This window comes from Anas acuta, chromosome 3, assembly GCF_963932015.1.
Source record: "Anas acuta chromosome 3, bAnaAcu1.1, whole genome shotgun sequence".
Lineage (NCBI taxonomy): Eukaryota > Metazoa > Chordata > Aves > Anseriformes > Anatidae > Anas > Anas acuta.
This window is the reverse complement of record NC_088981.1, coordinates 116,790,077-116,805,336: the sequence shown is the minus strand read 5'-3', so window position 1 is coordinate 116,805,336 and position 15,260 is coordinate 116,790,077. Positions and strand designations below refer to the sequence as shown.

The 15,260-nt window shown below is 52.4% G+C and overlaps 1 protein-coding gene across 6 annotated transcripts in view; it reads right to left on the bottom strand.

Moving 5' to 3' along the window:
* Positions 1-15,260, bottom strand: part of NCOA1 (nuclear receptor coactivator 1) — a 143,474-nt gene that overhangs the window by 37,624 nt on the left and 90,590 nt on the right. For all 6 annotated transcript variants that reach the window (XM_068678956.1, XM_068678959.1, XM_068678961.1 and 3 more), the window contains 2 exons: positions 12,985-13,087; positions 8,607-8,773 (listed from right to left, as the gene is read on the bottom strand). In XM_068678956.1, the coding sequence (XP_068535057.1) occupies positions 8,607-8,773; positions 12,985-13,070 (253 nt within the window). In that variant the 5' untranslated portion in view covers positions 13,071-13,087. The remainder of the gene's footprint in view (positions 1-8,606; positions 8,774-12,984; positions 13,088-15,260) is intronic.

The window sequence follows — 15,260 nt, the reverse complement described above, 5'->3', positions numbered from 1 at the left end:
CCGCGGCCCGAGCTGCGAATTCCACGCCGCGTGTTTACAGCTCGGAGGACACAGGAAACGAGACCTCCAAAATGGGGAGATTTATGGGGTTTAAGGCCGGGAGGGATCGCCGCCTTGGCCAACCTGGCTTCCCGAAGGCCGCGGAGCCATCGGAGTTCACCCACTTCTACCACAAGGAGCCCTCAACTTCTGTTTGGCTCAGCCCTGCCTCCAGAGCTGCCCAATCCACCGCTTCCCTTGGCAGCTCCTTCCCCAAGCAATCGCCCTCCGAGCTATAAATCTGGGCCCTCTTCCTAATTTGTTTTTTTGTCTGGCTCGGGCTTTGAGTCATTCTTTGTTACGCTGGATTTAAAAACCTCGCGGGTAAGCCAGGGTTTTCCGTTCCTGACAGCGCTCACGCCGTGTCATCAGCCTGCCCCCGCTCCTCCGGATACACTCGGCAGAGCTCTTCAGCTTTTTCCAAGCTGCAAGATATTTTCTCCAGCCCCGAGTCGTTCTCATGGCTCTCCTCTTTTCCTTCTCCAGGCTTCGCAATCCCCTTTTCCCAGCGTGGACACCGGGTCTGAGCTCCAGTGGGGTCCCACCACCGTAATGTCACCCACGTCGTGTCATCCCCGGGATGCCCACTTCATTTTTTGTCTCATCAGAGGTTCACGTTGACCATCCTTGCTCCCAGGATCTCCAGGTCTCCTCGAGCACCATTCCCTTGGCACCATCCATCCATTCCCCTGGACGTGCAACGACGTTGTGCCTCCTTCCACCTCCACAAAGACATCGGGTGGCATCCAGGTGTGGCACAGGCTCCCCAGAAACTCCACCAACCTCGATTTTGGGAACAAAGGGGTTCCTCAGGACAAGGAGAGGTGGCCAGCGGCGTTCCTCTGGCACCCGAGGTTTTGTCGGTCACGCAGGGAGAAAAGACGCGGCCACCAACTCACCGGTGGGTTGACCCATCACTGTGAAAGCGGGACAAATGGTAGGAAGATTACGGCTCTGCTCTGCCAAATTGTGCAAATTTCATCCACATTCTGCTACTGGAAGGTCACGCACGCATCAACCAAGAGCAGGAGCTCGGGTGAAAGGTTGGGGACGGCTCAATGGAGGTGACAGGAGACGACAACGGTCGTGGGGTGGTACCAGCAGCAACCTCGTGCTATTGGTGAGGTCTGCTAATAGAAACGGTGACATCTGGTCTAATTAAATCAAGATAAATGAAGCTGAATTGGAAGAAGTGCAGAAAGGACTTCCGAGGCTGATTAAAGGCAAGGCACAACTCTGTGACACAAAGAGCCCGGGAGAGCTGGGTTTGTTTGGACTCGTCGAGCGAAGGTAGAGAACGAGCGCGACAACTTCTTGCCAATACATTAGGGAAGAGCGGTAATTACCAAGCAGGAGGAAGAACAAGCTAAATTAAAGGGCAACGCGGGCAGAGAAATGATCAGAAACTCATTTCCACCGCAAACGAGCAGGTGGTTTCTAATCAGGCGCGGAGGGAAGCTCGGTGGCGATGCTCAAATTGGACGGAGAGCACCAGGAACACAACACCACCCCCCCTACCACTCCCAGCAATTAGCAGTGGGCTCTTCATTAGCACAAAAGAATTCCCCCAAGGATGGAATTTAACGGTTAAAAAGCCTGGATGTGTTTGAGCTCTGTTTGCTTTGGATCAGCCTCCCCCGTTGGGCTTTCAGCGGGCACCTACCGAAGCCAAGGAGGAATTCCTCCTCCCCGCCAGGGTCTGATCTGGCCTCCGGGGTTTGCTTGGTTTTCCTTCTCTAATATTTGGTGAAAACTTGGCCTCCGAGCTGGGATGGAAGCGGTGAGAGATGCTCCTAGCAGCACGAGTCTCCTGGAGTGCTTTGGGAAGAAGCAGCTCCTGTAGGGCTAACGCAACCACCGCATTTGGGGAATAATAAAGGTTTTCTCCCCAGCACCTGCAAGAACCCAGCACCGCCGGATGAGGAGCTCCTCTGGAACCCTGGGGATGAAGCCAGGGTCTGCAAAACACCGCTCGAAGATAAAGGCAAAGCTCCTGATTTCTCACCTCCTTTAAAGCAAACACAATCAGGGTAATGCTGATAAAGTCGATGCGTTGAGAGCGGCGCCTCCGGAACCAGGCTGACAGCCGTAGCCCAAAGAGACTGCAACCTGATTTGAGCTTTGAGACAAACCTTCATGTGGTTTTAATTAATTAATTAACGTAAACCCCTTCGAGCGGTTTTCATTTACCCCGTTTCCAGAAGACCTTCCCTCCTCAGATGCCAGCCTGGCTTTTGTTCTTCAGCAAAACCTCAAGGGTTAGGGCTAAACTTTTTGTGCATCGCCGGCCTTACAGCTGCGATGCTTGCAGCTCGGGCTGTTTCCCCAGCCTTCAGTTTCACGGTTTTCCACGTAAAATGGTTTCAATCCCCTACCTGACCATGCAAATGCTGCTCTTCCACTGCATGCAAGACTTTTTTGGGTCTACTGAAGGACCTCGGTGTCAAGTCAGCCCATAAAAACCTCCCATTTGGCTACCTCCTGTCCTCTTGCATTGGTTTCTACCACACTGCGCCTCCTCCCAGCTTTAAACCGTTGGTCTTTTCTGCAGACAGGACCACCTTGCCCTTGAACTTCACATTTTGACTTCTCCTCTTCGCCTTTGGTACATCCAGAGTCCTTCCTGATGGCAACCTGCACTCGGGAGAGCGGCTCCAGCTCCTGTCTTCACCCCGCTCCTTCCACGTGGCCACCCTGGGCACCACGACCAGCTTTAACATCACCTCTTCATCAGGTGGGTGGAGATGTGTGTCCTCCTGATGCAACTTTTTCTTAAAAGGAATGCTAATTTTGTGTTTTGTTTTTTTTTTTTCCCAACCAAAAATCCGACCTCCTTCCTTCCTGGCTAGCAGAGCAGCAGGGGAGAGGGGAAGCAATGGGTACGAGCGAAGCGTTCAGCTGGGATGGGAGGAAAACTTTTCCAGCTGAGTGCTGGAGAAGCAATTGCACGCTCTCCATCCTTGGGGGCTTCCAGAACCCAACTCAGTAAAGCCCCGTGAGCAGCCTGTGCTGACCCCACAGACCTCCCGGGGTCCCTTCCAGCCCAAATCCTGCTGCAGCTCCGGCCTCAGCGCCCCGAAACGCACGCTGCCAGCAACGGGCTGACAGCTTTCAGCCCCAGCTGCCGAGTTAATAACCCAGCAGGAATTCTTTAATCTTCCCAAACCAAATGGAAACCATGAAAAAGCTCGAGTGAGAAGCCCCAGATCCTGCCCTCCCACGGGTTTTATCAGCGTTCTGCCCATTTGTCAAATAACAACACGCTCGGCCTTGTGATCTTCTACGACACCAAATGAGATGGAAACAAGCTTTGTGGGGAAGGAGATGCTTCCAGGCTGACAGAGAGACTGCCAGAGCCCAGACAAAACGTTCGGCTTCTCCAAGAGGACGCTGGGTTACAGCACTGGGAAAGGGAAGGACCAAAATGAAAGAGAATTCAAAAATGTATAACGCTAGAATACAAATTTAGAGAGAAATAATAAAACTCTGTTGAAAACCGGGAACTCACCAGCAGGAATTAGCAAGAACAAAGACCAGGGAGCAAAACCGGAGGAAGCTAAGCCACGTCCCTGCCCCAGGATGAGTGTGTCCTACTCCTGGGTTAAAAGCACTAAAAAAAAGGCACCGAGCACGTTATGCACGAGGTTTTTTTTCCCGCTGGCTCGGAGGCAGCAGTGCCGGTGCTCCAAGGACCTGAGCAGCTCAATCAGACACTGGGAGTGCTGCCTCCCATTCCAATCACGGGGAGAAAGATGGATTCAGATGGGAGTCGGTGAAAGAAGGGCACGCAGACAATTTAGCAGGATCCTGAACAGAATAAATGCATCGAGATTTTTAATTCCTTGCCCTGGCAAAACAAAGCAGGGAACTGCCAGGGGGCAGGAGGGAGGGGGAAGGTCCCCAAGGTACCTTCTGCTCCTGCACTGGGGACCTCCAGCCCCTCTTGGAGACTCAGCAACACGGACCTGGGTTAGATATTTCCTCATAGCTACCAAAAGTAATTTTACGAGCTTTAATACCCTACCACATCATACCCTACCCGTCCTTTTCTGACCACTAAATACAAAAAACGAAGCTTTTTTTTGTTGTTGTTGTTTTCTTTTCGGAGCTCGCCATATGGTGGCATTTCCAACCGCCGAAAGAAAACTCGGCATTCGTAGCGCAGAGGCTTCTATACGTTGCCTGAGGACACAGGACCTCTCCGTGCCAGGAGCTGTACGTGTATATAATAAAATAAATCCGGGGCCAAAGACTCCGAATCTCAGCATATGACAAGACAGCAGGGAAACTTAATTAAAGGCAAGCCACTGACAGCCCAATGATCGTATGCAACGGAGCAGCCAAAGTCAATAATTATTCCATATACTTCGCTTAATTAACCCAGTGTATTTACCCAAAAGGAAAATGACTTCCCCGAGTCGGTTGCCTTACGAATGGGGGGTGTCCATAAATTAAGGATCGTCTTCTTTTGGGGTTTGGTGCTTCCCAGTGTCTTTGGGGATGGCCACATTTTGGGGGAAAGCTACTCGGAAGCCGTCAGGAGGATGCGCATCCACCACGGCCTGGAAGGGGACGCTTAAAAGAAATGGAAGAACAAATCCTGGTGGGGTTGAGCAGGCTGAGAAGAGAGAGAAAAACGCTGAACCCCTGAAAATCATTAAACCAAAGGCTCCAGACATAGCCTTCTGCCCCTCCTTGCCCAAAGTAATTCGACTTACAAATTGAGGGTCATCTTCGCAGGCTAACGCAGCCAGGCGCGGAAAAGGAAGCTCGTTCTTAACCCTCTGCCCTCTCAAAACGTCCTGAAATCAGGTCAATATTCTCTAACGTTGTTAGGGAATGAAACTGCAGCAATTAGAGATGTGATTTTTTTCCCCCCCCTGTGCCCCGACAGATACAAATTTAGCATCTTGGCGGGTCAGGGGTCACTCCTGCGGCTCCCTCACTGCCGCGAGCAGCTCTACGCCGCGCAAAAGTGCCGGGTGCCTCCGTCAGACGGAGTCATCCAAATCCCAGGAACAAATCCATCCTTCTGGCAAGAGCAGAACAAACCTGCTGGGCTTTTTTGGAGCTCGCAGGACCAGCGAGTCACACGCAGCCCCCCTCAGGTGTCCTGGCGGGGCTGGGAGCTGCTCCTCGGCCAGGTCGCCGGTGGCTCGGCTCGGCGCGGCGCTTCGGGCAGCCAGCGAACATCCTGCAGCCCTGCGGGAGCAGCCGAGCGCAGGAAGGACGAGGGAAGGAGGCCCTGGGACGCCCGCGGGGGCCGAGCTGGGACCACGCTGAGGTGTTTCAAGGGCAGCTCGTCGGGTTGCGGAGGCGGCGTAATGCAAAGCTCGCTGCCAGGTTGATTTATCCTGGTACGGCGCTGCGCTTACGCCGCCCGCTTTGGAAGGAAATTAAGGACCTCGGCGATGCAGAGGGCTTTGGGGGAAAAGACGTGGTGGCTTCGTGGTAAAAAGGACACTTCCAAGGTCGGTGGGGCTACGAGGGAGGAGACATCACCCCTCTGATGGTGCACGGGGCTCGCGTCCCCCGTCTCCAGCACGCCTCCGCATGCCAGACACCCCGTCCGTAACCCAAAGGTTGGGTGCTGCCAAAACCGGGCATTTCAGCCAAAATTCTTCTGGGGAATAAGGAGAAACCTTCCCAGAGCTGCCGTGCTGCAGAGTCTGCCATTGCAGTGGTGCTGGATGCCAACGCTCTGCCTCTCCTTGGGGCAGGGGTGACCACTTTCTGTCCCCAGGGCTCAGGCTGGGGACCCCTGGCTGGTATGGGGCCAGCGGAGAGAATTTGGGAAGGAAAACCTTCAGGCATGGTGCCAGGCCAGGAACACGGCATCAGCTGCCTCTGCGTGCAGCACCAGGGTAAAGGGAGGACAGGAGGGCGCTCAGCGAGTGCTTGAAGGTGGGAAACACCACGGAAACGGGGGTTGGAGAGAGGAAAAGAGCTCCGGGAAGCAGGGCAGCAGCCTCCTCGGGAGCACCACAGAGCCCATTGCTCACCCATCTCCACCAGAGCCTCATTTTATGAGGCTGCACACACCCAAACCTCTGCCTAGACCCCAAATTCTACGGTGCTTGTATGTAGACAACGCAAATTTTGCCATTTTACAGAAAAGAAACAAAACAAGTGGCAGCCCGCGCACCGGAGCGGCATTTCCATTATCCCTGCTCATTTCTGTAGCCACCAAGATGCCCTATTTGTGCCCGTAATTTTTAAAAGGGGTTTTCTTCGTTAAGAAAAGTGGCAACTGAGGGATTTGGTCTCTGCCCGGCAGGGTTTGAAGCAGCACCTTGCTCTGGAGGAAAATAACCTTGGCACCCACGTGCTCGGCACCCTGCAAACCTGGACGCGAAGCGGTGACCCGGTGCTGTGCCCCACCGAGGCTCTGCCACCCCGCAGGATCCCCCAAAAAAAAAACCCTCAACCCCGAGAAACTTTTGCAGGACGGATGAAGGCTGAAAAATTAACTGCCTGGCCCCTTCCTCCGCGGCGTTTATTGCCGTCTTGGCAGAAGAATTTCAGGTTGCTGCCACAGCCGCAAACTGCTTGTTCTGCCAACTGTACATTACTAACATTGGAAGGGGGCCAAACCTAGGAATCTTTTCTAAAAGCATTTGCTTCATACTTTAAATAGCAGCCCGGCAGGCAGGGGGATGGGAGCACGGGCTCGGCGCACGCGTGCGAGCCGCTGCTGGCCGGCCCCGTCCTCGTCCCCGCTCCCCCAGCGCTGCCACCTCCCTGCTCACACCCAGCCGGCTCCACGTCTCACGAATTTCTTTTCCAAATGAAATTAATAATAATTATGCCTGTTTTTTTCATTTAAAGCCCCTCTGCTGCTCTGCCACAAGGTTGGGTGCGATTCTCCCCGGTGCCGGTGGGTTTTTGCTGCTTGTTGGCTGCTTCTCATGGCGTGCTGGGATGGCTGCAGAGCCCCGTGTCACATCATTGTGACCCCAAACCCTCTGACTCCTTTCCTGGGTGTGAAATAATGCCCAAAGGTGGGTTTCCCAACACAGCACGGCAAGGAACGCCGCTGCAAGACACTTAAAACGTTTTAGGAAGCAAAACTCAACCTGGAGAGCTGGCAAATATTGATTAGTTGTGTGCTGGGAAGCAGAGAGGGGGATGAGGAAGGGCAGGGGCAGGAAACGCGACGTCCAGCAGCCAGCACAGCTCCGAGGACACAAAATTGCCTTTGACCACGGGACAAATATCCTGACATTTAGCCAGATTTCTCCTACCTCCCGACGAAAAAAACACTCCTGCAATAAATGGCAAAGAACAAACACAGGTGAAGTTTCTCTTCTTGGGTGATTTGGTGCGGCGCTAGATAAGCCCGCAATACGGAGCAAAGCTCAAGGAACGAGATTTTTTTAAGTCCTGCTTGTCCTGGTTAATGTTCAGCCCCGCTGGGCAACGTCAAGGAAAACTAATGAACGGTGAAGTGGCAGCGAGCAAGGAGCTCGGCGTGCTCACCCACTACCGAATTCTTCTCGGAGCTAAGCCCCGACGTGAATGAAATCCACGTTTTTTGCAAGAAGCCCGAGCAACGTGAGCCCAACGCTTCCTCCTCGTAGGAGTGCAGCTCGGTGCCTAAATTAAGAGCAAAGCAGGAGGACCTTACACCGCCGCGTAAATTGTGTGTGAGGGCCTCGACGGGCACCCCCAGGTCCCGGCTGCAGGGTTTAGGAAAACTTTAGCATCTGGTATCACGCTCGGGGCGTGCAGCAGGAGCTTTGGCACAGGTCCCGGTTGACTGATGATGCTCTCCGAGCGTTGAGACGAGCTGAGCGGTGTTCACCTTGTGCAAAAAGGACATCGGCTCCGCGCGCCCGCCCCCGCAGGGCTGGGGATGGGCTCGGGGAGGGATGCTGAGGCTGCGAGGCTGAATCCTGCTCCCTGCCACGCACACACCTGAACGCACCTCGCCTCTTTTCCTGGGCGTCGCTTGAGCCCTTTGGACCTGCGGATTTCAATCTGCGAGTTGACGCTCGGGGTGAATTTTAACCTTTACACGGCCTCTCAAGCATCTCCTCTCTGTTTGCCGTTCGCAGTGCCCGCGTTCACCGGCGCTAGGTGGCTTCGTGCCCCTCTGATCTGTTTTGTTGGCAGGAAAACACATCCGACAAGGGGAAATGGTTCTCCACGAAATCTTACGCAGCGCGTGGCAGACCCAGCTGTCCTTCACCTTAGCCCAGCTAGAAAACGGGTTTTCTGCCCACCCTAATGGCAGCATTGCTGATAAGTACTGAATAGGACCAGTCCTGAAAGCTTACCAAGTGCTTCTCTTCATTGTCATCTACAAAATAAGCCCAGGACAAACCACAAACCCTGAGCCAGGCACCACCTTGCAGTGAGTAGCACCTTCAGACACCAAGGTGGCTCCTCCAACGAGCTCAGCAGCAGCCCTAAAAAGCACTTTTCATCTTAACCCGTTCATAAAAGCAGGAAAAGGAAAACTGAAAATGGAAGTCCTGATTATCTGCTCAATTTAGGGTCCACAACGCACCGGGAAAAGGCTCCCCAGCTTTCAGACAAGCCAGGCCAGGAGGCTGCCGCCTTACCTTGCTCCAACCTCTTCATCTGCTGGATCTGGTCAACCGTCTTCTTCAGGATCTTGCATTTGTCTGGTTTGACACTCAGGGTGTCGATGTCCCCGATGTTTGCAGACAGCAGCTCCGCCAGCTCCTCTAAATATTTGTTCTCCTGTTCCCGACGCCGCTTCTCATTGCTGCGACAGAAAATAAACAAATTCAACGCCATGGAAATGATTTCCCTCCGCTGCTCAGCCCAGCCACACCTATGCTAGGCAAGGACCTACAAATACAAGTGCTGGCCACAGTCACGGCCTTGCTATAAGCCAAATATCTCCAACACACTGGGGAGTTCATTCAGGCCTTTGTCTGGTTTCATATGTAGAAAAATATTCAAAATTAACGCCAAGGAAGACACTTGTGTCCCAGCCCAGCAGACCTGTAACATCCAGGCCTTTCTCTCCAAGTTAGTTTTAAGCCTACAATTTAAGCCTCTCGTTTTTCTAAAGCCACTCCTCCAGCTGTCAAAAAGTTAAATCCTAAATTCACACCTAGAGGCGAACAACATCCACCGGAGATCACCAAAGCGAAAATCGTGTCACAGGGACAAGGACGAGATGAAAAATATTCATGAGATAACTTTTTTTACCCACCGAAAACTGCTTTTTTTTTTTTTTTTAGCCCAAAGCCAGTGCAGAAGCCCCAGCACTCTCCCATCGCTGTTTCTACATTCTGAGGGTTGAGGACAAATTATTCACGTGCTAGAATGTGGCTGGCATTAAAGCCACCCTCCATACCACCTACCAATGCCTTTTATCTGATTTTTTTTTATTTTTTTCCAATAAGCCACCTAATCTTTCTTGTAAGCTCCGCAGGACGTGCTATCTGGAAGATGCTATCTTAGAAATTACTGCCTGAAAGTTACGCCGACACGACGTACATGTGGCGCGATGGGATGGTTCTGGCCTCAAAGAGGCCGAGATTTTGCACGTAAGGCAGAGCAGAGTTTCCAGAAGACAAGGCAGGTCCTCCAAAGCCCCTCTGCCCCACGAGGAGGGCGTGGAGCATTGCCAGAAAACGCTACTTACCCCAGCTTAATCAAAAACCCAGTTCCAGAGGGAATTTGGATCCCATCACGGATGGGCTCTGATGTGTGCTCTGGGATGAAACGAGCTCTGCTAGCAGCTGGAGGCTTTGCCAAGAGGTTTGCTTTGTTTTATCTGCCAACAGGGGTGCGTAGCGAGCGCAAGGCATCAGGACCTTGAACATCCCCTGATAACTCTGGGTAATCACAGCTGTCCAAAATCGGAGAGACAACACCAGCCCTCCCCTCCCAGGAGCTCCTTGCGTAGCCTCCGTGGTAGTTTCCTTATTCTTCCTTAATTCCAGCCGTTTAATTAGCTCAATATCCAGGCCTAACAGGCAGGCTCTGCCCCTCGGGTATTTTGCTGTTGCTTGAAGTTGTTCTCAGGTGAAAATATCTGAAGGCTGCAGGCCACGGTGAGCCTCCCATCGCCTCCTACAGCACCTTGGCCTCTTCCTCCCCTTGGCACGACTGCCGAGGGGGGCAAGAGAAATGGTTTGCACTCAGCAGAGCAGTAGAACCACAAAAGAAAAGAATTTTCATCCACAAGGCAAAGCCAGCTGCAGGGTGAGGAGGACACGAGCTGCGTTTTTGCTCAGGTCACCGGCCTTGTGGAGCCCACGGTGAAGACTTTCCATGGGGGGGACACCTGGAAGCTCCCCTGCAGTGACCTCAGGAGCTTTTGCTTCCCAATCCTGTGGCTTTCAAGGGTTTTCAGGGAGCCTGGCCAGCTCCAGGGCCATGGGGCAGGCTGCATTCCCAAGCGGTGCACCAGCAGTGGGTCCCCGCCACGACCTCAGCCTCTTGGACGTGGGCGTCAGCGCAGGCAGCACTGCAGAGCAAGGCGAGCTTTCCACAGCGACCCATTTACAACGTGGAAAGCACCAAGCCCTACCCCGTCACACGTCCTCGAGGGACCTAACGCCCTTGGCAGGATCTGGGATGGATGTGGAAGGGATGGGTCTACCCGAAAAGTGTCACCTTGCCCCCTCCTCGCTCCTACCGAACGCGCTGCTCCCGTTGCCACCAAGAACGTGCTGTAAAGAGGCCAGCAGTGCTTTTGCGTTTTTTTTTTTTTTTTTTTTCTTGGATATTACCAAAAAGAGAAGCGAGGCAAGGTGCCAACAGGAGAAGAATCCCTAAGCGGAGAGGCAGAAGTGAAGGAAAAGTGAGCGAACCCACTGCAAAGCCCGAGCGAAGCGGCGCGCCGAGCCGGAGGCACGCCACCAAGCACTCAGGATCTACCCAGCCACGGGCAGGCAAATGCTCCTCGCAGGAGCCGGATGAGTATTTTAGTTAAGGTCAAATTAATTCCTAGCTCGCCCCGCGAACCGAAAAGAAATAGCAGGGGGAAAAAAAAATAATAATAAAAAAAAAAAATCCCTCTGTTGTGGGTGAGCTCATTTCATGAAAACCCTTAATGTCGCTGTTGCTGTGGCAACTTTCGAATTGTAGGAGGGAGAATTGGCCAATTTTCCTTACATAAAGGCATCATGAGAATATTACAGCAGTGGGCTGTTCTTTATGACTCCGAATTATCATCAAAAGCAACAGTTAAACCTTCCCGGTTTTAACAAAGGAGGTTTGAAGTTCGCTTTGCTCCAGACCACGTTATGAAGGGACTGGGGGCAGTCTGCGGGACTTCGGGAGGACGAGGTCCCTGCCCTATGCCACTGCGAGCTGGGAGATTTCATTTCCTAAAGAAAGCAAAAGACAGCACAGGAGAGGACTTCTTGGTCTTGCTCACGTGCTTCAGCTCTACTGCTTGCTGCTTGGTGGCTTCGAGCTTCTACGGAGACTTTCGGGTGCTTCGTGCGTGTGAAGAATTGTGCTTGGATGAGGAAGGAGAATCCTTCATCCCAAAGGATTCATCCCAAAGTCTCTGCTTCTCTAGGATCAGTTTGTTCCTCGCCCTGCACATCTGGAAAACTTTCTGATGTCTCTTCTCGGGGTGCTTAGTGGTGTGAAAAGCAAACACAAGAGCCTCGTTTCCCAAAGGCAGACCAGACAAAGCAAGGCCAGGTGTGTGTGCCCACGTATTTAGAGCAGATCCTCCAGGAGGGGGGTGTGAGCCCACCTTGCTCCCCATGGCAGAGCTGTGGGGACTCGAAGCACGGGGGCTTCATCCTGGGGTGGGGACCAGCCCTGAGAGCAGCCTGGAGCCAGCAGCGAGGGCTGCAAAGCTCTGACTCAAACAGGCACCGACTCCAGTGACTCAGCCAGAAATGGGAAATAGCTCACGTGATCGCTACAGCATTTGTTAGGAATAAGGCAGATACCTCAAGGGCTATCAAAATGTGTTCTGCAATTACTTCTTGTTTTAATGGCACGGATAAGCCATGAGCTACAGAGGCTTTGTGAGGTGTGCAAACCCTGCGGAGGAGAGATGTGACGAGGAAAAACTGCAATAAACTGAAATCCTCAGACAAGCACTTAATATTTCTCTCCCTGATTCTACTGGAACCCTGTAGCCTTTGCACTTATTGCCTACCATGCCATGTAGAGCTATAACTGACAGAAAACACGCCCAGAGTTTGCTCAGTACATCAATATTCTGTGACGATGAGCAAACAGGCTGTAGAGGCACAGTCAGCAGCAGCGCTGTAAATTCATCCTCGCTAATAGATGATATTGCAATGGAAAAAAAGATGCACAGGATTCACAGAGCCAGCAAAAGCCTGGCTCTCACTCGTGTGGATCTAGGACTTGTTAATGTTAACTCAGCTGGCAACGAGGCTGGGATGGGAAGGCTCAGTCATTAGCAAAGGGTGCGTTTCCACAGGGAGCTGGGTTTTGAAGCAGTCTGCATCAGGAGACAAATGAAAGTATTTCAGAAGGAAGCCGTTTCCTAATTGCACCATGGAGCACGAGGGTTTCCACCGAAGTTTCTGAATATTACACAATAGGTATTTCTTGGGAAGCTGGCATGAAGAAGCAGAAGGCTTGGGATGATCTGCAGCCCTCACTACTGCCCTTTACAGAAGTATCTGCCCGAAATTTACCCTGAGCAAGCTTTCTTGATGCTCCTCCACTCGATCGAACGCTCTCGATTTATAAAATCAATACATTAACTTTGATAACAAGCCTCTAATCATCATTTGCCACCTAACAACAAGCAGAGCAGATGGGGAGCTGCATTTCCATCATGCTCCATCTTCCACCGCAGCCACTGATAAAAGCAAAGCGAAGTTCTGGTGGGAAGTGTGAACGTTTACGAGTGGCTGAAACCCGGCTCCATCTGCTCGAGCAGACGGGACCAAACGACGCCGTCAGAATGACAAAGTAGCCGGGGCAGGGGATGGATCCGGAGCGGCACACACGTACCTCTGGGCCGTGTCGCAGGGCGAGCCTTTCCTCTTCCGCGAGTCGGGGTTGGCAGGGTCCGTTGAGCTGTCCCCAAGGCCGCTCATGTTGACCTAATTTGCACCTGGAAATGAAGAAAAGATGGGGTCAGGAGGAGGGATCTGCGGTTTCAGGATTGGTCCCGATGTGGCAGCACCAGAAAACATCAACCGAGCCACCTCTGAAGAAGTAATCAACCCAACGCAAGTTGTCCCGATTGAATTTATGCCTCGTTTCGGCAGTTTGTGAGGGAAAAGGTGTGAAGAGAAGACAACTGGTCACGTTACCCTCCTTTTGGTGTCCCGCGGTCACCATTTGGCCAAGCCAGCCCTCACCACCAGCACCAGCACCGCCGCGCCACAGCCTGAGCTCTTCCCTGCATCCCTGCAGATTTGGCCTTCCCGGCCCTTACGAGGGCTTTGTTTACACGCACACATTTCATCCCTTTTGGTTTTATTTCCTTTTCCTGCAAGCGTTGCCTTTTAGCTTTTATCACATCCCAGCCCCGGCGCCATCTCCTCCTGGTCCCTCTGCCTCAGGGCTTCCTGAGGCCTCGCCACCCGCCTTGTATCCACATCCCGGCTCCCCCCACACCTCATTCTCCCCTGTCACAGAGCCTGGGTTTTAATTAGAGCTGCCAAATGACCCATCTACAGGGGGACACGGCATCTTCCCACCCCCTGGAGGGGCTGCAAGCCTCCCTTGGCCTCTCCCTCCATGAGGCACCTCCCGGCCTGCTCTCCTCAGCGCCCGGCCGGCCTACGGTTATTTTCAGGGCATAGCTTCAAGAGATGTCAGATAAATAACCTAAAAGGGGCCTGTAGGAAAGCTGGGCAAGGCATGAAGCATTGTGTAAGGCCACTAAGGGCAAGGAGACCAGTTTAGTCTTTTCTCATGACCCTTCACCTCTGAGCTGCACTGAAGGCGTTTGGCCAAAGACCCAAGAACCCAACCCAACCCAGTCACCCTGCTCAGGATGCCCAGATGGGACCAAACCTGTCTCCTACGGGTCTAAAAACCCTCCAAGACATCAAACCGAGGGACACCACTGCTCCAGAAAGCAATCAGCCATGCACGGTGCCTCTCGCTTTCCCGAAGCTGTTCAACAATTTTTTTTTCCAGTCACAGCAATAATTCAATGCTGGATATTGCCACCCTTCAAATACTTCATTTATTTTCTAATTTTTACAAGTGTTTAGCATTGTGAGAAGATACAATGCCTGAGGAATAAAGTAATGGGACCCCACACAAGAATTTCGTTGTGTGGGTAGGGAGCAAAGGGACCAAGTTATTAAACTTAGTTCCCCTCATTTCTTACATTGCTTTCCAAACGCTGGAATTTTAACGAGCACTAAAGCGTTGACAAAGTGCTGTAAAACAAACCCTACAAGACTCTTTCACAGCCTCCCCAGCCCGGATTACCAAAGCATTTTATTCAGCGGGCCCAAAAGCATGGCTCGATGCCTCCTCTGACAGGGACGCTCTGGACCGACCCGATGACCCATCTCTGTGCTCAGCTTTTAAACCATCTCCTCCAAAATAAAGGGAATATTTCTGCTTCCAGAGCAGCAATAAGGAAAGCAAACCCTTTCTGCAGCACGCAACCATTTCTGCTAACGCCTGAGTCACCATTACTAAGGTGAGAGCAGCTCCTGAAGTCATTTTGGCGATACCAGCGCCGCCGCTCGACGCCGCCTCCTGTGCAGAGCAGGGTGAGCTCCACAGCTCATCCACAGCCAGGAACCCTGAGCAGATGCCAGCAAGCCGGCCATGACCACAGGGACGAGTTCATTCCCCGCTATTCGGCGTGTTTGAAATGAGGAGCGATGCCAAAGCAAATAGACAGGAGGGGGGGAAAAGGTAAACTCTATAAAATATTGGTGATCTGAAAACTAGAAGTGATGCATCACCTGCTCGGGGTGAGAAGGGGTTTCTGAGTTTTCAGACAAGTTTTCTGGGTTTTCAAACCCCTTCCTTCCACAGCAGACAGAGCAAATGGCAGCCTGGTGGCTTCCTTGGCTTGCAGTCAACATCTGCCTCGTGCACAGGTCAAAAAAACCATCAATATTGACATTAAAAGTTTAACTTGCCCCCACCAACACACCGAATCCTGATAACTCGTGTTGCTTCTCCAGGCCCTGATACTGCGTTATCAGCAGCCAAATCAAAACAAAACAAAAAAAAAAAACGTTCTTTAGGACCAGGGACGTGGCAGGTAGGGGCAACTGTCCCACTGGGATGCGTGACCTTGGCAAGAG